This window comes from Gallus gallus, chromosome 6 (genome assembly GCF_016699485.2).
Source record: "Gallus gallus isolate bGalGal1 chromosome 6, bGalGal1.mat.broiler.GRCg7b, whole genome shotgun sequence".
NCBI classification, from domain to species: Eukaryota; Metazoa; Chordata; class Aves; order Galliformes; family Phasianidae; genus Gallus; species Gallus gallus.
The window spans coordinates 19,512,140-19,532,886 of NC_052537.1; the positions used below are offsets into that span (position 1 = coordinate 19,512,140).

Consider the following 20,747-nt stretch of genomic DNA (forward strand, 5'->3'; position numbering starts at 1 on the left):
AAGTCAGCCCATGCGAAAGACATATGCACTAGTAACTATCAATTCCCAGCTTTTGTTTTAAATTACTCTCAATAGTCAAGTTGCATATAGAAGTAATCCCTGTCTTCAGGCAGAGGATGTCCAAGTTACCTCAAATCCTGAGGAAACTGAAGCACATCCTGTATTTAGAGCTTCATGACCTTCATGCCTTTTTACATAGGAATTCAGCTTTAGGGCACACTAACTAGCTACTCTGTAGTTTTCCAAGAGCTGCACATATTCCTCCCTGACACAAGACCTAAGCCTACAGTGGGAAAATGAAAGCAAATTTCACCATTGATTTAATGTATGCCATATTAGCAGATGGGTAAAAACAGAATATGATGAACTGAAGTTCATACAGGTAATTCTGTAATAAACAAACAATGAATGTAATACATATGCTTAAAGTAGAACCACCACAGAATTTGTTAAAGGGAAGACAAGAGAGGAAAATAATAGGATTCCTAAAACATCTACACATTCTAAAACATTAAGAACACTTTTTGAAGTGCCTTAATAAGGAAAAAGTCTTCATGGACTCTGGTGTGTTCATGATCTCTTCTTGTAAAATTTCTTACAGTAACTTCTTGCTCAGAGATATAATCCGAGATTAAGAAAACTTCTGCAATTAACTGTTCAAGAATTTCTACTTTCTGATCATCACCTCCTGAAACAACTTGAGGCATTAAATAATATTGGCATCACAACTGTCAAAAAAAAAAAAAAATAGACAATCTTTATAACAACATACATTACAGATACAGTAGGAATTCTAGGCAGGAACATCCAAAGCTAAATTCTACCTGGTGCACTGCCCACAGTCTGCAGCGGTGTCCTACAGCCTCGGCAGTGGCCTATCATAGAATATCACACACATCTCTACCCAAACACTTAAGACAAATCATCTCGGGCGATTTCAAATTAAAAGCTTGTAAAATATGTAACCTCTCCTAGTTTTTGCAATTAATAGGGTATGTCTGCAATTAGCCTGACTTACGGAATGCTACACTGTTGTCATTAAAAGATGTTTCGTGAAAGTGCTGCTGTTATTATGGAGGCTCAAGAGACCAATCCCTCCTAGAGGGCAAGCAGTGGACTAGCAGAAAGCAACAGCCATAAATCACGCTGTCAGGTACCAGGGAGAACAGAAGTGAAACACAGGCACATGAAGGCCATTGACTGTAAACACACCACAGCAGAATCCTAGTCAGGATTTACTGAACCTGTAATTAATTAAAGTTTCCTTCAAGCTAAATTTTTAATAAACAAGGATTTCTGCTGACAACGAAGAAATACAACACCACAATTTTAACAGCTCATACTACAGCGCCTATTAACTGTTGTTTTACTGTACTGGGGACTTTCTTGGAGGTCGCCTTATCATTAAGTTGAAGCTCTTGGAATAATTTAGAACCTTTTAAAACATGATAATGGATTTAATGTTGCACATGCTGTTTTGAAGCTGTGGCACTTCAGAATTTATGCTATTTTATCATGTATTCTTTAATTCACAGTTCCTGTTCGGTTAGATTCAGACATATATTATTTTTATATTTATTTTCTTGGGAATGCATTTCAGTGAAATATTTCAGGTATACACTGTTAAAATGAAAAAAAAATACAAGAATAAGTTCAGCTCAGAAACAAATCCTGACAATGCCAAAAGATAAGACAGTTGTTGTCTAGCTTTGAAATTCTGAAGTCCAGTACTTAAAAAGATGCTAATGAACACAAGAACATTCAAATAGATGGAATAAAGCTGATATTATAGTTTTGTTCAGCACAGTATTTCAGGCTTTTACAATTCAAGGATAGTATTTCCACCTAAGATGGTGATACCACTGATTGTGTTGATCATTGACTTCTTCTCTGGGATGCACGTACTGTACAAAGACTAGAAGATTTTCAGCAAATACCATTGCTTAAGGCTAAAATGTTTCAGTGATGTATTCTATGGACAAACCTTGAAGAAAGCTTTTTCATCCTGCTGATGACCTTGCAGTAGCTACGAGTTGGTTTCTGAAGCTACAAAACCACAATTGTTTTGAATGATGCAGATACAGAAATCAGATTTGTCATTTTAGCTGTTAAAGTAGTCTTCTTAAAAAATACTTAAGAGAACATGAACTCTTCCATAATATTATGTACTATAATGTTAATATTCTTAAATAGAAATATGCATGTAACACCAGACCCAAAGGATTAGACTAGTGATAGATGTGAAATTCTCTAAACTTTCACATACCTTTAAGGCACACATGAACTCACCAAGATGATACCTAGTCACTTGCACAACTATATCACTTATCAATCAAAAGTGCACTGTTCAGCAGTCTTTTCACTATCTCATAACCAACCATTAAGCCCAGAGATCCATAAATTCAGCCTATAAAACCTCTAATATTTCCCTACCCCCAACAAAACAATCTAAATGGCACCATGAAGAGGCTTCAAAAGAACACATTACAATGTTTAATAATGTAAATGTTGCAATAAAATGAGCTAGAGCACTTACTACATATTTAAGAGGAATGTTATTTGTTGTGGCATGATACAAAGTTTATCTGAGTTTAATCCCTAGCACAGAAACAGTGTATTCAGCTAAATTATAGGCTTTATAATCAGTCATGCCAAGAACCTCAATCTTTGTTATCTACTGTGAGGGTAGAAGCCTTAAAATCTACAGTGTGCAAAGTCATCTTCAAGTAGGTGCAAGCATCATGAAGGGATAATTGCTTTTGTGGGCTATATTTTGTTCAACGTTTGACTAGAATAAATGAATATGTACGTAAGGCTTTACAGACTGGACCAGATTACCAACCGAAAGAAGAAATAACATCAGTGAGATTTGTGCTAAATACTGAGAAATTAAAAATTCAGCCTTGATCTCAAAAATACAGCCTTCTCTCACATTTGAGATGTTAAATCAGGATAACTGAAGAACATCTCAGGTTGTATAGTTTTATACAAATGCTCATGTATTACCAGGCTTTTTTTTTTTTTTTTTTTTTAAATACAAGTTCTCTGTACAGAAGGCTTTCTTCCCCATGTTCCCCATTCTAAACTATAAATAAGTATTTTTGACATGCTATACTATTTAATTTTCTCTCATTATTAGGGGTGTCAGAGCTCTCGGTATTTTCAAGTCACTTTATGCTACATCAGGTTTGAGTGTAAACTACTGCAGGAGGTTAATAGCATAAAACAGCACCAAAGGACACAGCCACAATTGCTGTACCATGTTCAAACTGAAAGCTGACTTTATGGAGGAGGACTACTATTTCAACCTGATTCTTCCCACGACATCCAATTTACTCACATTAATCATCACAGAAGAACCAAACAATCTTCTGTTATCACAAACAGAGGGGGAATAAAATCAAGTGTTACATTTCACCCAGATGGCCTCAGACTAGATCTGAAGTCTTCGAAACCTATCCAACTTCTTGTTGCGTCTACCTTCCATCATCTAAAGTACCAGTTACCACACTGCTTTCCCTTGAGGAGAGCTGAAGGCTGATGACAGCTGTTAGCCCTTTCAGCCACAAAACACAGCCTTGCCTTATGGTACACCTGTCATTACTAAACTCTTTTCCTCCGTTACTCTCAGTCATTAACTTTAAGATCAATATATCTTTGTTTTTCTGAAATCATTTGTTCCTCTTCCACAGGCCTGCACAGAATAAGTTGCAACACTGTACTTAATCATGAACAACACAATACCCAATTACTACAAGCTAAAACATTTCACAAAATCCATGAAGATATTCATTGTCTGATGTCCAGTTAATTCAGAGGACAATAGCCTTCTTTCACCAGTCCTTTTGTTGGCCCAGAGGCTGTAGTAACCTTTCTTACTCCAAAAACAAAGAGCAATGTTCAGTTCCATGATCCTGTCTGCTTGCAAGCTAACTGACAGCTAACTGTCCAGCACAAATTTCATACACTTGGTAATAAGCCACAGTTCACTATCAAGAACAATAGGCCAATCCTGGAGCTGTCAATTTAATTCCAAGCATATCTGTGCAATATTGAGACCACACATGTGCACTGTCTTGGAATTTAGCCACAAAAAATTAATATTAACAACACATTTGTGATCTTACACAGTCTAATCACAATTTTCATTTGTTAGCAAGAGCATAAGGGCTGAATGGTCCCTGAGTACTAAAAAGTTGACATATGCAAAGCAGTCTCCTGTAAAGTCACAGGTAATCAGAAGACAGAATTATCATGAGATGACATCAGCACCAACATATCTGGGAAAGAGTGCACACTGAAAGGAAATTACAGGTGGTAGTAAGTCACTTGACCTGCATTGTACATGATCTAATTTTCCATGCAAAAAATGCAAAAAATGTGCAAAAAATTTGATCCAGTTTGTCAAGTTCGTTAATTAACAAATACCCCAAAATAAACACACACAATTTAATTTAGGGAGACATGCAAACATGTTACCAAGAGCAACACATTTTTAGGGATTGAAGACATACCAAGTTAATTGAACAAGAGGAAGCTATTAGCACATTAGAGTGTACTATTTCTTTTTTTTGCCATGTACTGTAAAATAGCATTGATTACCTCACAATACGTTTAATCAAGTGCAATTAAGCACCATACCATTTTAATGTTATTACAAAAAATTCAATAAATATTTAAAGAGAAATTTAAAAATGCTTTGCTGAATCCTACAAATCCTTTTAGTACCTGAAATCAGTCAGGAGAAAACAAAAATTAAACTTTTCCCTTTTTTGTTCAAGCAAGGTATCAGGGATTGACAAGTCTGGCTTGTCTGAGATTTCATCTGAAGAAATGGAATAAGAACATTCATATTAAGATATTGTCCAATAAAATTAAAAGACAGAAAAGACACTGCTTGAAGAAAACCAATAAAGTACTATCATCATTAAAAGAAACCAGGTGATACGAACTGACATATTGGCCAAATGAAGAGAAATTAATATGTCTTTTCCATTCTTACAGACAAGCACTCCCAGTGATTAAACCTCAGATATGCCCACCTTCAACAGAAAGGCTTCAAATCTTCTCAGACCAAATCACATCAATTAGTTACAATTACATGAGCACCATTGTAAAAGAAGGTTAGATATTACAGTGTGTTGGCTACTCTAAATGGTTAGACTTAAAAAAAAAAAAAAAAAAAAGAGCATGTTAACATTAAAACCATGATGCACTTTGATTCCATAATAAGCTGAGTTATGTCTGACATTGCAGGGGCTCCACAGCAAGCCCAAAGTACATGCAGTTTGGTTTGAAAGCAGTTTAGCTAGGGCAGTATTGACTTCAGTCAAGCAAAGCATTCTGAAGAAGAAGCCTGTTATAACATTTACTTTCTTTAGGCAGTTCTATTCCATATTATATTATAAATGTACACCCAGTTATCCTCTTTTTGCCCAGTTACCTAACAAATCTATACAAGACAGTGAACATAGTAACCTTTAAAAAGAATCAAAGAATACAAGCTTGCACAGAAACATTCAGGGACATAGGACACTTTTTTTTTTTTTTTTTTTTTTTTTGCTGGTGCAGAAAACAGAGAAGTTCCTGGAATTACAAAATGAATATCAATTATTACCTTTTTGTTGGTGTAAGAACCAGTTTCATGGAGAATGGCAACCCTAAATGGAGGCCACCATGTGTGGAATTCTTTTACCCACTGATGCATCACAGTAGCTGGACAAACAATCACTGTTGGACCCAATCCCTGGTACCTAACCAAGAAACAAAACCAATCCAAAATCTTTAACATGAAATAAATACTCTACTCTATATTATGTGTCTTATTAAAATAACCTGATACACTGAAAAATTACAAAAATAATGTACTTGGAAAAAAGGCAACAAACTCATGGACTCACAAGCTCTTCATCAAGTTTCAACAACAGACTTCTATCCAAATACAGGGTAGAGATGGGTTATTCAAAGCATACAGATATTTGTGAACAGACCATTGGTGTGAAAACTCATTTGCTGCTTCTACCTCAACTTATATAACAAAAGATCTTTCCCCTCTATAAATCTCAGAATCAGATCAGTTTACAAAACAAAATTTCTGCCACCTTATTTTGAAGAATATTTCTTCAGAAAATGTCACAAAAAATAAAGCTGCATATTTTGAATGTTCAAGAATAGCCTAATTGTTTTCATTCTCAAGTGTTTCCAAACACAACAACCTTCACAATTCTGCACAGTAAGGAACATACAGTTATCTCCATTCTACAGAATGAGAGCTGAGGCTGACAAACACTATGGGAAAGTCTGCAATGCCAGATTCATACAGCAGTACATGAGCTCCCTCTGTACATCAAGGCAATGAGATAAGAGGTGAGCTGGAAGTCACTCAGACAAGTTGACAACACAACTGTGACCACTCTTAACAATGCCTGCTTCTCAACCAGACTGACCATGGGGTCTTCTGCTTACTAAACAACATGGCTCTCAAGCAGGAGCTAGCCAGCCAGATTTAGCGCATTCCTCATTCCGAGTAGCGCTGCAGAAAATACTTGACTGTGGACAGATCAAGATGTTTTGATGCTCTGCCTTACAACACATAGACAAGTAAGAAGTTTCACAAAAAAAAAAAAAAAAAAGCTTATTTTTTCCCCACAGAGTTACTGTTGTGGAGGATTTGTTAATTAAATGCACCAGAAACCAAACCAAGCAACCAACCAAACAAAAAACCAACTCAAACCAAAACAAAGAACCAGAATACATGATCTTATATACAGAAAGAATGTGGCAACTTCAGTGTTTATATTTTGGCATCTTCAACATTTCATTGTAGTCTCACTTTAGTATCTTAGATCTTAAGCTGAAACTGCGTAGCAATGTCAAGAGATGTTCCTGAAACATTTCTATGCACTCAACAGTCCTCCAACAAAGGCAGATATATACCAGCAAATATACCAGCATAAAGTAATCTGTAGAGAAGCCACCTTAGAAGAGGCAGTCATATCCAAGTAAATCAACTGGCTTGAGTGACGGAGTACAGCAGAGCAGTTTTTTTATACAAAGACTACATCAGGAATCAACTGAAGAATGTAAGTCTTCCATGTTTTCCTTTTAATGCATTATTTTACAAGTCATTGTATATGCTGTACATAATTTAAATGGCTCACTATAAAGTTTTTTGTTTTTTTTTTTTGCTTTGTTCACTATACTGCTGCAATATTTGCTTAATTACATATCATAATTTACATCAGATAAATAGGCCACCAGAACTAGAAAACTCAAGTATCATTCATGCATGCATCTGTAAATCCAAGAACACCAACAAGTACCTTTTCCGGTAATTTCACCTATAAAGACAGAATTTCAAAGTATTCTTCAGTAATAAAGGAAGAGCATGACAGCTCTTGCAAGAACAGCCAGTTACTCTAATACAGTTTTAAACAGTAACAAAGATGGAAATTCCTCTGTGTAAGTTACAGTTTTTATTAGTACTACTATTTTTTTGGCATAGGTAATTCCCTGCAGATCAGGAACTTTAACTTCCATCACAAATCAGCTTGTGACTTCCTGTAAAGCATTCACCTGGTGTCTTGCCAGAACAAATATTTTAATGTAAAATTTAATAAATGGAACTAAAGGTATTACATCTAATTTAAAATTCCATATTGTGTAAACTATTGATATTAATGTAATTGAGTTTGTAAACAATCCATTTGTGGAAACCAACCTTAGACACTGTATTGACCCAAAATATCTAGTGTGGCTCATCTGCAAAATGAAGCATCAATGCCTGGAATTCATTAAAAGTGTTACATGTTTAATTTTTCCTGCCCTACAGCTCCATTGTCTCGTAAAATTTTTCCTTTGATGTCCCCCACTAAAAGAATTAAAGGAATATTGTAATTGAAATGTCATTAATAATTCACAGGACCCTCCTCCACCAGCAATACATCTGATGAAATATTAATTGAGCTCCACAGACTGACAGTCTGCAGAGGAGCACTTGCCTGTAATTTGAACCACGAGTCCTGATCTTGCTGTAGCTCAGACCTGCCAAGAAGGCAATTATCTGGATGGTCTTGCCCAATCCCATCTCATCTCCCAGAATTCCTCCTGCCTGCTGGCAGTGCAATTCCCAGAGCCACCTAACACCTGTCTGCTGGTACCTAAAAACAAGGAAAAAGAAGATGGCAAATGTTTGATAATAAAGATCATAACAGAAAGTACTCATGAATTAATCATTTGGCAGGGTTCTTACACCAGTTACAGTAACATGCTGGATGTGTGTTTTACATGAGTGCTCTATTTACTAGGTCATACATTTTTGATACACTCAAACATTACATGTGACTTTCATTTTTTATGCAATACTAAAACATTTCTAATTAAACTGATAGTCATGGTAATTAGAGGGTATTTTATTTCATGTATATTGTAAGTGTTAAAAATAACTTGGAAAGCTACTCTAACAAAGCCATATATTGTCAGAAGACATGCAGGGGTCTAATCAATTACATTATTGGAACATATACCTTAAGCTGAAGGAAAAGTTTGACTTGTAAGTGGTGCAGACTTTACATTCCACTCTGAAAACTGATCGCATTTGTCACAATACACTTTCTTCTCACATAAATTCATTTACTAAAATTTAATCTCTTTCAATGAAGAAAAAAGACAACAAGGGAAACTGCGTTGGAAGGCAAAACAATAGAAATGATTCCAGTGAATGAGATGCAGCAGAGTATTATTATGTGAGAACATCAGGATAGCTTCTGTTCCCAGTCACTCACTGGAAATTGCATAAGCAACAATGTAAAATATATCCCAATTAAAAGAAGACGATTAGCAAACAACATCTACAACAGCAAGCTAAAAAGGTGGGTGTGGGCTGCTGGACTAAGAATCATTTTAAAACATCTTGGTTTTTTGTTTTTTGTTTTTTTACAGTGATATGAAATGATGACAGTGTCAGGAATAAAACATTTTGGAAATGGGAGTTTAAACTGAGAACAAGAAAAAAAGTGAAACAACAGCATATTTCAATAATTTTGAAAAAAAAAAATACATGTTTCAGCATTTCTGTGTCTTGTGACATAGAAGATCAACACTACCAGTACTATTCTCCTGGTGGCACACATTGCTGGTGTGCCAAGCACAGCGAAGAACAAAACAGGCTTTTCTTTTCGTAAAATAGGGATTGCTCATTCTGGGGTATTCTCAGATGCACATTTCAAGATCGTGTTTCTCTCTTTCAGAGAAGAATGTTTAGGACTACTGACAACTAACGACACTTGTGTCTGCTAAGTCCTATCAAAAATCATTTTATGTTGTGATCTATATGGATTTAGATTAACGCTGAAAGGAAACAATCAAATGGCCTGAGTAGTTAGAGAAAAGGGATCAAAGAACACATCTAACGGTTCAGACAACATACTATCTGCTGGCACCTCAAATGCATTATACCAAGAAGTCTGTAAAAAGCCCTTTTATTATCAATGAATTGACCTTAAAAACACAAGAATCTAAATTAAACAACTACAAAATAGTTTCCAGGAGTAGCTCTAAGCAGATGAAGACAATATTTTATGAAGGTCAGAATATCTTCTTATGGAAATATTGAAGAATTGGAGAAAAAACAGAAGTCAGAAGCTACTTCAGACTAATTTCCAGAATGTATCTTTAGAAGACAATTCCTTGATACCATTTTTTGTAACATTTCTTTGGATTACAGACAGTGCTAAAAATCTAGCTGCATTTATAAGCACCTTTCTCCCTCTGCCTCTATCTTCTAAAAAATAACAAGAATATATTTAATAAACAAAGTTTTGGAGAAATTCTCTTCCATGGATATTTAAAAATGGAGAAGATGCAGGTGTTTTCATCAAACATATTCAGGTGAACAAAATATAATGTATTAATAGTAACTATTGATTGTAACAGGCATAAGTAGGCACATTAATAGAATTTAATTTACAAGGAAACCCTTTGAGCTACGAAGAAAAAAATACAAAAAGATTTTTTTTCCCCTCAAATAATGGAAAGAGAGTAGCAATAATCAAGCATCTTTCCGCAGTGAAATGAAATTCCCAGTAATTCTGGATCACAAAGTGCTTCTCCCTTCCTAAGTTAATCTGGAGCACTAAGGCAAACTTCCAGAGATTTCCAAACAAACCTGAACAATAATTAAGTCTTTTTTTTCTTAAATAAACCTTTGATACTTCAAAGTTCTGAATATTACTTATTATTAAGGAAATACAGCACTATTCATCTTTGGTGTTTTTTCCTATTCCCTATGCAGAAAAGACATTCCACACAAGATTTCAAATGTCTGTTTAAAGTGGAACTTTAACTGCATAGATTTTCTGGATACAGCACTAAGGTACAATCGTGAAGCTAGATAAATGACTTCAACTCCCACATTCTTCTCTACACAAGAACGCTGTATGCCAGTCCAGGGATGAGTACCTTAGAATGTGTCAAACAATATCAGGAACATGTTTGTAAGTAATGACCTCTAAATTTGTTTCTAAAACCCTGTGCAGACAGGGTCCATCTATATGGCTCTAAAATTCTATATTGTCAGTCTTTAGAAAAGGTGGAGTGTAACAGCATTTCAACTCACTTCACCACTTCACATATACTTCTACAGCCAAATATGATCTTACAGAAGCGTACTTCTTAGCCTTTGTAAAGACCCACACATCTCCCACTACACAAAAGAAGAATGCAAATGATTACACACAAAGCATGCTTGCAACTTGTTTCTGCTACAAGCATTTCCCAAAATGCATTTTTTCACGGACAGGACATTACTTTAAGTGACTTTGAAAGTACATATGGAAAAATATTAACATTAGCTCGTGTGGACAGTTAAGGTGCTTTATCACACCAACACTTTGTAGAAACATCCAAACTTAGAATATTGCAATTGCAACTATTGAAAAGTTTAAAAAAATTTACAAGTTTCTCTCAAATAATTTATTTATGGTTACCATAGAGAGATAATCCATTCTCTTCACTCTTACCCTTTCAATGAGCCAATTTCCGTGTTCTGTTTTTAACTTAAAAATACTGTATAAGTAAAACAAAAATGTTGCCCAGTCTTTGAAACAGTTACATTTGCACTGAAATTCACATTAAGTAAATACACTACAATGCATCCCTCAGAAATTCATAACCGTAGCTAGCAGAGTATAGCTGCTATTTTACTGAGATGCAATAGCACTGCAGTTGTTAGGAAACCATGCACTCAAAGTATGTAAGAAAGAAACCTGGTTTCCTCCTTACACAGAATTTTCTCAGGTTAAATGCAGATGCTTTTAAGTCAGTCTTGCTTACCACAGTTTTAGTCCAGGGCAGCACCAGTGGTACTAGCTAAGTAAATGTTGCTGAGTGTTCCTCAAAGCAGACAGAAGTACATGGGGAAGAAACAAGATTTTCTACTTGAACAGATTTACAAGAAATAAACAAAACCACAGAAATAAAAAATGAAAAGCAACCAACCAAAAAGAAAAAAAAAAAACCTAAAAAACAGACAACCAGCTTAAGGGTCTGATATTTCTAGTGAGCTAACTTCTCTTTGAAATTCAATTCACATATGCAGAAAGATCACTTACAAAATAGTGTGATACACCTCCTCCTTGGATCAATATACTTCCATGTTTTCTACTGAACTTGTTCAGAACTCAAAGTTTAATGACTATTGACCATGGGCCTTCCTACACTGGAGGTTTCAGCATTTAAGTTACAAGTCAGACAAATCATTCAACTCAATTGATCTTTCTAACCACTTAAGAAGTCTTGCCAACTGACTCATGCTTGCAGGGATACCCTTCATTAGTGAGGCTGATATCTTTAAGATTAATTTCTAGTTGTCTGCCTTATTTCGATTCCCTTTGGGTTGCTCAGACCACACATCCGTTCTCAGGATGATTACTCCTGCAGTACTGTTGCATAAACAACCAGAGACCACATATTGGCTGTGTATGGTCCTGGCAACTATGTCATTAATTCATTTCCATTTCAGAGCTAGTGCTTTCCTTCTGAAGAATTGCAGGACAACAATAATAATTTCTTTGAGGTTAAGACTAAGTGGCCCTGTTGGAAGGGTTACTATGTAAGCCTGTAAGAAACTATAGCTTTCTGCTAGGTTAATTGTAAGATTTTAGAGTTAGCTCTTGAAAGAGGAGATGGTTTTCCTTGAGTGAAATGTTGCCAACAAAAATGATATCAAGCCAATGACACATGGAAGTTAGAGAAAACTTATGGATGAAATAAACTTGTCAGCAGCTAACTTGTTTAGACTGCCTTTTATAAACAGCTTTTTGAGATTAAGATGAGTTACTTGAAAGTGTCACTGGACACAACAAAACTCAAAACTATCAAAAAACTGGAATGGAAAGCAGTCTTGCCCAGATCTGTAATCCATCATTAAATACTAAAGGAATTAAGAATGCACTCTCCACATCTGAACGTTTTTACCAGTAACATTTTAAAGATCTCATAATATGACTGTATAAAACTACTCAAAGAAAAAGCTGGCTGTATTTTTTGCTGGAAGGAAACTTCAACCCAATCACAGAAACACTTAGATTCCTTGTTTTCATTTATGACCAATTGCCAACACCATATCTTCAAAGTAAAGTCAAACCATTGTTATATCACTCTGCACCTGAACTAAAAGAAAGCACATACCAATAAAAGAAAACATTTAAAAAAGGAGACAAGGAGAGCTTTTCAACTCTTGGTTTAGCTAATATGCATTTACAATACTTATTAATTGTATTTCCATAAAACAGCATTTTGTGCTTAAATAGCCAACTTTGAGGTTTGGTCGAGTAGGGCTTTTAAAGCTTTTTTTTTTTTTTTTTCTTTTAACAGAACTAATGGTACCCAAAGTTGTAGGACAAGGCATCTAGAAATCACCACCACTGTTACTACTGATATCGTTATTAACAGCATACAGCAGCCTAATGTTAAAATAAAGTATAGAATACTTACTTAAAAAGCTTTTTGAAGAGAAATCCTGGAACTTTGAAACCCTCTTCAAATTCAGTGTCACTTTCATCAGAAAGTTCCTCAGCCACAGAACGTTCTTTGTCCTTCAAACGCTCTCTTTGCCACTTCCTGTAAGGGACACAATGAGTCAACATTCAATTATTGCATGGAAAAGATACTATGTGAATACTACATTGAATTATTCATCAAGAAGTAAAAGAATAAATAAAAAAAATCTCAGATGTGATGAATTTAAGTATTAATCCACTGGAGGAGAAAATTATGCACCTAAATGCTCGAAATATTTGACAAAATGCACATGCACTTCTGAACAATCATAAGTTTTAGTAATTTTACAGCTAATTACGATTATCTATAGACAACAATTCTAATGCTATGTAATTAACAGTCAACACCATTAAAAGAAACTGGCAATGTTAAGTTCCCAAACATTAATTTAAAAAAGGCAAGAACAAAAATAAAACAACAAAGAAATAAAGATTAAGTATTACAAAAATATTTTTGTTAATTTAAACAAATATCAAAATGTTTTTCACCTCGAGAAATGTTCAGGAGCATACAAACATTACAGAAAACTCAGTTGGAAACATCACTATCTTTGAGCTGATGGGGTCCAAAGATGCTGAGCAGTCATCGTTAGGAGAGTTAATATTTGACATTTTGAAATTATGGTGACTAGGTGTTGTATTTGGACTCTGTACAGACTACATCCAGAATTATTTTCTTGTCCTGTGTCCCCTCTTAGAAAGGGCACCAAAGGATCTTCAACATCTAAAACAACTACGGACTTGTGTTTGCTTTAGTGACCCAAACAAAACCATTTACTTGTAACAACAAAGTGTACACTTACTGTCTGGAAGGAAACGATTACAGAACCTGAACAAATAAGTATTGAACTACCAAAAGCACTTTACAGACAACTTGGATTTTGCTGTTATTCACTGCTGAAACTGCATTCATTGCAGTCGCACCAAACGGAGTGTACGGCCTGATAAAATCCCTACAGAAAGTGGTAAGTTGTAGAACAGATTAAGAACACTCTCATGCTATTGCTCTTCATGCAGCGCAAAAGCAGACATATTTCATCTAATAAGAGGATTGCTGCATCTGAAAGGATGAAATGACTGCATGCCTCCTTGCAGATACCTTAGATACATCTATCAGTGAAGTTTCTTCCTACCAAAACCCTCTTCTCTCCCCAGTGAACAGTCCTGTCCTCCTCAAGCCAGACAAAACACTTTCAAATGAAGCATGTACTGCAATTAAAGGCATTGTAGACATCATTATTTGAATACTTTTTCCATACTCATAATTAAAGGTGCTGGCCTGAATGAGGCTGAAGAATAAGCCCTGGCAGTCTAAAAGCATCTGAAACATAAAACATAGAAACTGAAATTGTTCAGGTTCCAAAGAACTATAAATAGCAGTGATAGTATGAAAAGAAGCAAGAGGAAGATTGAGGCTAAAAACCTAATAAGCCGCCTAGCACTGAAATCTTCAGTATTAAGCTACAAGGAGCCTCCTAAATGAGATGCTGGGAAAGTCATCCATCCAGTATTTGCTTTACTGAGAAAATATACCCCAGAAGTTCTGCAGTAACTAGACAAAAGAGGCTTAATGGGATGCACTAGTTTTCCAGTACACTTGCAGTTTCTGAACAAACATTACAGCTGAGTGAACAGTTGTACTTCCATCCTGGTAACAGTTTACCTCTGCCATTCACCCATTACACAAACAGCTTCCTGATGCCTTGGGCTCTTACCGTTGGCTGGACAGCTGTAACAGCAGAAATATGGCAGGGTAAATGAACTAAAAGAAAAATCCACCCTCTGGAAAAATGGATTTATAATCTATTTTTTTTTAAATGTGACAAATTCACTCTTTTAAAAGTTATTTAACTCACTTTTTTCTGTAAAATATAGGTACAAAGAAAAATATACATTTAGGGAGAGAAAAGACTTATATAATTTTCACATTTGAATACTTGAAAAAGACAAACTGCACAGAGAAGCTGACAGGCAAAATGCATTTTATTTCCGGTCTTGCTAAGCACAAAGTGCTTTAAGCTTATGGGATAAGTGAGTGTTTTCAAAGCTACTGGTCTAATTTTATCCATGTCAGGAAACATAAACAAAGTCGTTCCAAAACTAAGAGATATCATTATGTAGAAACAAAATTTAAATACTTTCATGACCTTGATTTATATCCTGACCTAACTAGGCAGAAGAATGGAGATAGAAGTCACTGTTAAAATTTCTCAAACAACTGCTCACAAAACTGGTGCTATCTCACAACATATTAACCTTCAAACCTGGCAAAACAATCCAGAAGACACTACAGAACAACCCATGTACTGCTCTAAGTCTTTAAGACTTGACCCAAACATTTGGCTCAACGATGTTAAGAGCAGACACTGCTGGCACAATGACACCCTCCAGCCTGATATTTGCAGGTACTTCATTTAAAGGCTCCTATGCCTCTGTCAAATTTGTTTGAAAAACTTGGAGCAGAAACAAGAGAACAGGAAAGGAACTCAACACTCACAAACAAGCATATACTCTTTCTTGCACATCAAAGATGACTACAGTGGCTTTCTAGATCAGCTTTTTACCAGTATAGTAAAAAAAATACTTACAGCTTGCCTTTACGGAAGCAGTCACAAACATGGAACTGTGGTGCTGTTTTATTAAGTGAAAATAAAGACCATCATTTCCAAATGCATGTGAGTTACAATAACTGCAAAACCAAAAAAAAAAAAGCACTGAAAAACTAACAAGAAAGCATATACCAGACAGGTTCATAGAGACAGCTTCACAGCAATGTATTTTGACCTCAAGTTCTTATGTCTTCAGAAGCAAAAAAAAAAAAATAATGGAAAAAGCAGCATATGCACAGGAAAGAAAAAGAAAAAAAGAAAAAAAGAGGACCAGTCTTCAGGTTTCTGATGAAAAATGAATGAGTTGCTACTATTTGTTTGTCATCTCTCTGATTGTTCTTATTTCATTACATGAAATCACACACCCTGGTAAGTTGCAAAAGCACCCAACCAAACAAAATAATACAAAAAGTGCATACAAAAATAATCCCCACAGATACTTTTATATTACCAAACACAGGTAAGAAAATCTCTGCCTTAGAATAGCAATCTTCTAAATGGTTGAATTAGGAAAATAACAATAATGCTCTCAGACTAACAGACCCAAAAAAGCAGATGATACTGGAGGCACAGCATAAAAATGCATTTGTTTTTGTTCAGTACCACAGTGTCGTGCTACCAGGCATGAATCGTCAGTTATTGCTCTGAGTTCCAGGGAAAGATAAACGATTCAAATTGACAAATGCCGACAGTCACTGCATCAGATCATGTCACTACTGGAACTAACACACATCAGAACTTGGTTGTGTTATCTGACTGAGTTAAGATAAGGTTTGAAACGTGAAAGAAAACACTAGCAGAAAACACATACTTGTCACATTAAAATCAAAACAATTTCAGCTTAAAAAACTTCTAAAGTGACAGCAAATCAAATTCAAACTAAACACAATTGACAAGCAAGGCAGTATTTGTACAACTTCCCTAATCCTGTTTCCCAACATGAATGTCCAGCAGTGAGCAACGGAGCTTCAGCCTCCCCTGGGAAGAAGCAGATTGCCCTCTAGTGTACGTTGGAAAAAGTGGTCCAGAAACAACCAAGAGGAAAACTTCCTGCAGATTAACAAAAGCTCATAGCTCTTAAGGAATTGAACCAACAGTTTCTGCAATTAGTTTGACCAATGTTAGACTTCTCTTGAAATCATGAGATACCTAAAAAATTAGAATTTGAACTAATATATCCAGAACCCAGTTATCATAAAGAAAAATTCTGATATACTTTGTATTTATTATTCTATTGATATAATTACACCAACTGCAGAATTGAAGCTCTGCTATTGTATCTCCCCAAGGTCTGCAGGCTTTTTGGTCTTTGATTTTCCCCACTCAGCTGAAAGAAAGAGCAGTAATTTGTTCTTATGACTGTAACAACGTGCAGAGCTTGAGGAAGTCATTCAGTTTCTGAAAAGCTTTGAACTCGATGCAAGATACTGTGTTAAAACTTCATTATTTTTGATAGAAAAATGAAAACATTCCCACCAATCGCTGAAGCAAAGGGAAGACAAACACTGCTAGACCAGACTGGCCAGGTGGTCAGTCGACCCCTTCTCTGTAAGTCAAACTTTCAAGAGAGAAACAGCACTAACTCATAATTTGACTTAATTACAGGGTACTATATTGAACAAAGAAAAAAAAATCCATACAAGTCTGAGTTAAATTTCATTACTGTGCCTAAACACTTCACAAGCACAGCCTTTACTGTATCACCAAAGTCTCTTGAAAACAGAAGCATGACCTTTGAGAAATCTACTTTTCTTCTGTCCATGGTCACTAATCTAAGTACAATTTTATCCTGCAAGTGCAGAATGAAAGCCATATATCACACAATTAAATCTTTCTTAATATAAGATTGTATTCAGATACTGAGCCCATTTCCCACTTATTGCAATACCCAAGAAAGAAATTCTGCATCCAAAACAGTAATGAGCACCATTTTTTTTTTCTTTTTAAAATACAGTCAGGAACCAAGCTGAGCGTTTAATATAGTTTGCCTTTTTGAAGCACAATATGTTTTCTGTCTTAGACAGCTAAGAATCCCTTACAGATTATTCTAATTTGCTAAACTGAAGCATTCGGCATTACTTTTTTGATCTAACTTTTTATGGTCTGTATGTGTGGATTTAATTGGCACATCCTAACAGATGAAATAAATGCAGTTAGTACCACAAGTCTCTGCAAGTAAATTAAGACTGATGTAGATGATTACACACTTGAGCTTAGAATGAAAGGTGTACTCAGTGAGCGAGCCAAAATATATCTTCATTTGTGTCTCAGATTTGTCATTTTAAAGAGCAGTTAGGATGCTCTAAGAAAACGTCTTCCAGGAAAGGTAATATTTAATCCTTTTTAAATTTATAACTCTGAAACAATGAGAGACTGACTGACTCAGATACTTCAAAGACAGTTCATGTATGAAAACGGATCCAACTTGAGAAAAACACCACTTATTTTTTAGTTAACTTTATTTTTGGTTTGACTCTTTTTATCGACTGTTTTGTGCACTGATAGCCACAACATCCAGCAACTCAGCTGCATGGCTGACTCTTGGGAGACATGGCGAGCAGCAGCTCTACTAGCCTTGCCTCCCAGTCCCTCACAGTAACTGAAGGAAGTGCTATTAAAAAAACTATAGTCCACAAACTATGCAAAAAAAGCCAAGAAAATACAGTTATGGCACTTATCTCCCACAACCTGAGATTTAATTCTTTCCCTGAAGCAGCAGGCATACACATAGGGAATAGTGACCCTAAAATAGCTATTAAGACTTCTTGTTTCCAAGCTATTACTTCATGCAGATATTGTATTAGTGATGTCAAAAGTGCAAAACATTAACTACAGAAAATGAGAAAAAATTATTTGATTATATTTACACATCCTATTTTAATACATGCAAAGGAGAATTTTTGTTAGCATGCAAAAAGACTGGATGGGCTGCAGCTTCTGCAGCTCCAAAACCTTGAAAGAGTAAAACAAGAAAATCATGCAGTTTCTTTCTTGCTAAGAAATCAGAAAAGGCTCATTTCCTATGCCTTTAATCTGCATTTAAGCAAAGCTTACTTCTATTTTCTGATTCTAGGTATGAAAAGCTAAAAATAGGTGCAATTTCACTGAACAGCCTTCAAAGAAAGTGGCTCTGCCGTGACCTAGCTGTTCCACCAGGTGGGTGACCGCTCCAGGCTTCTGCCAGTGCCAGCGTGGAACAGCTCTCAACTAGGGCAGTTACTGCTGAGTATGACAAAAAATACACTGAAGCCACAGCTGCTGAGGGGGATCAAGTCTCTGAGACCTTCAGCACTACCCCAGAGACCGGTGACCTAATCCAGGCCTCTGGGTTTAGCTGGGAATAGTCACTATGAAGGACAGTTGGAGATGATGATAACACTACCTTGCGCTGAATCCTCAACTTAGCATTTAGCGCCTGATAGTCTGTCACTGATCCACTTTACCTCTCCGCAACCCTGGTGTTCCTTGCTACATTAGCCAGAAGATATTTTTCCCTGCATGTCTGCACAGCAACACTGCTCCAGTAACAGTAACAAGAGAAAAGCAAGAGCCACACAACTGAAGAGATATTACTAAGAGTGTGTGCTGAATTCTGGCCTTTCCCCTTTCCGCTGACCACGTCTGGCTGTGAGTCACCAGGCCGACTGACACAAGTTGCCTTTAGAAGAAAAGTAGAACAGCTGTTCTCCTGCATGCCCTGTTTACTACAGATGCACCAGCTCCTCTTTGGAAATAGTCAGTTCCTCTAGCAGTCTCATAATTAGCTAATTATCATGCTTTAACATCATCATCGTATTTTCCTCTTGACACAGACCAATCTCTTAAAGTCCCATCCCTGAAAAGTTTTAATGTTAAAGAAACTCATTTTCAGCCTTCAAGAGTGTAGGACTTTATACAGCACCAAGCACAAGACTAGATGTTCAGAATACTAAAGTAATCCTAAAGGATTTTCCCTTGCCTATCTCAGGGGTAAAATATACCATAATCTCACTCATTTATTTGCATTCAAAAGTATAACTGATGTGAAACAAGACATAAATGTAAGCAAATGACAGCATTTCTATAGCATTCTTAATATGTTTCTTAATTCACTACACTTTATTTTCTCACGGCATTTCCCATAATGAAGATTACCTGGGGGTGTCAGCATAAAAACGTCAATGTGGACAGCTGCAGCTTAACAGCCACAATAACTGTAGCTATGAAATTTTTAAGAGATGTAGTGTTTTGGCGGCAATTACAGTTATTGATATTTCTAAAATTCATTTAGGCTTTTATTGTAACTTTAGTAACCAAAAGAAATGTAGTCTATGATATGACTTTGCTAAGGATAAATTGTCACAATCTTAACGTTATTAAAAAACGTGTTTGAATGAATTTAAACTGAGAGTCATATTAAAACTTTCAATCAAAATAAATTACTCTTGATGAAAACACTGAATTAAAAATGATTTAATATTGGTCTAATTTACATGTGAAGAGTACAATTTTATTCAATAAAACAGTAAATATTTTAGTGGTTAAATACAATTAATTTTTGTTAACGTACCCAATGAAAAACCCACTTTTTTGACCCTATGGACATTGTTCAGATTAGCCTCTTGTTGAAATCTTCTATTCAAGAAGCAATAAACTACTCTTTAATCTTGAAAAGCAGCATCCTGGGATTCCAAGCCTACTGCCTCATGCCAGCTCCTGATTTGCCTTAGTAATATGCAATGTGAAAGACAAGTGGACGTCTTCCTACTTAATATTTTGCTACCTGTAATAATGCTGCAACTGGAACACAAGCACCTCTATCAGAGGATATCTCTTCTTCCACAGCAGCTCTCATCACAGGAAAAGATGGGTATTCATACCTCTACTTCTTGACCCCTTTCTTTGATACAGCATAACTTAACTTTGTAAAATGTTAACATTTCTGTAAAACACAAAACTTAAATCTCCCAACTATTAACCAGGCATTATGCAAGGACTTTTGCCTACATCAGTCACTCTTCTCTACAGCTTTAATAACCATTTCTCCTTGCACTCTTGGGCAGCTGCTTTCAAGTTGGAATCCTTGCTTTTCTAGGGGCTA

General features: G+C 35.7%; 1 protein-coding gene across 5 annotated transcripts in view; it reads right to left on the minus strand.

Moving 5' to 3' along the window:
* Positions 1–20,747, minus strand: part of ERCC6 (ERCC excision repair 6, chromatin remodeling factor) — a 54,308-nt gene that overhangs the window by 14,987 nt on the left and 18,574 nt on the right. For all 5 annotated transcript variants that reach the window (XM_040702654.2, XM_015288418.4, XM_004942140.5 and 2 more), the window contains exons 7-9: positions 12,994–13,119; positions 8,001–8,159; positions 5,618–5,753 (exon numbers count right to left, since the gene is read on the minus strand). In XM_040702654.2, the coding sequence (XP_040558588.1) occupies positions 5,618–5,753; positions 8,001–8,159; positions 12,994–13,119 (421 nt within the window). The remainder of the gene's footprint in view (positions 1–5,617; positions 5,754–8,000; positions 8,160–12,993; positions 13,120–20,747) is intronic.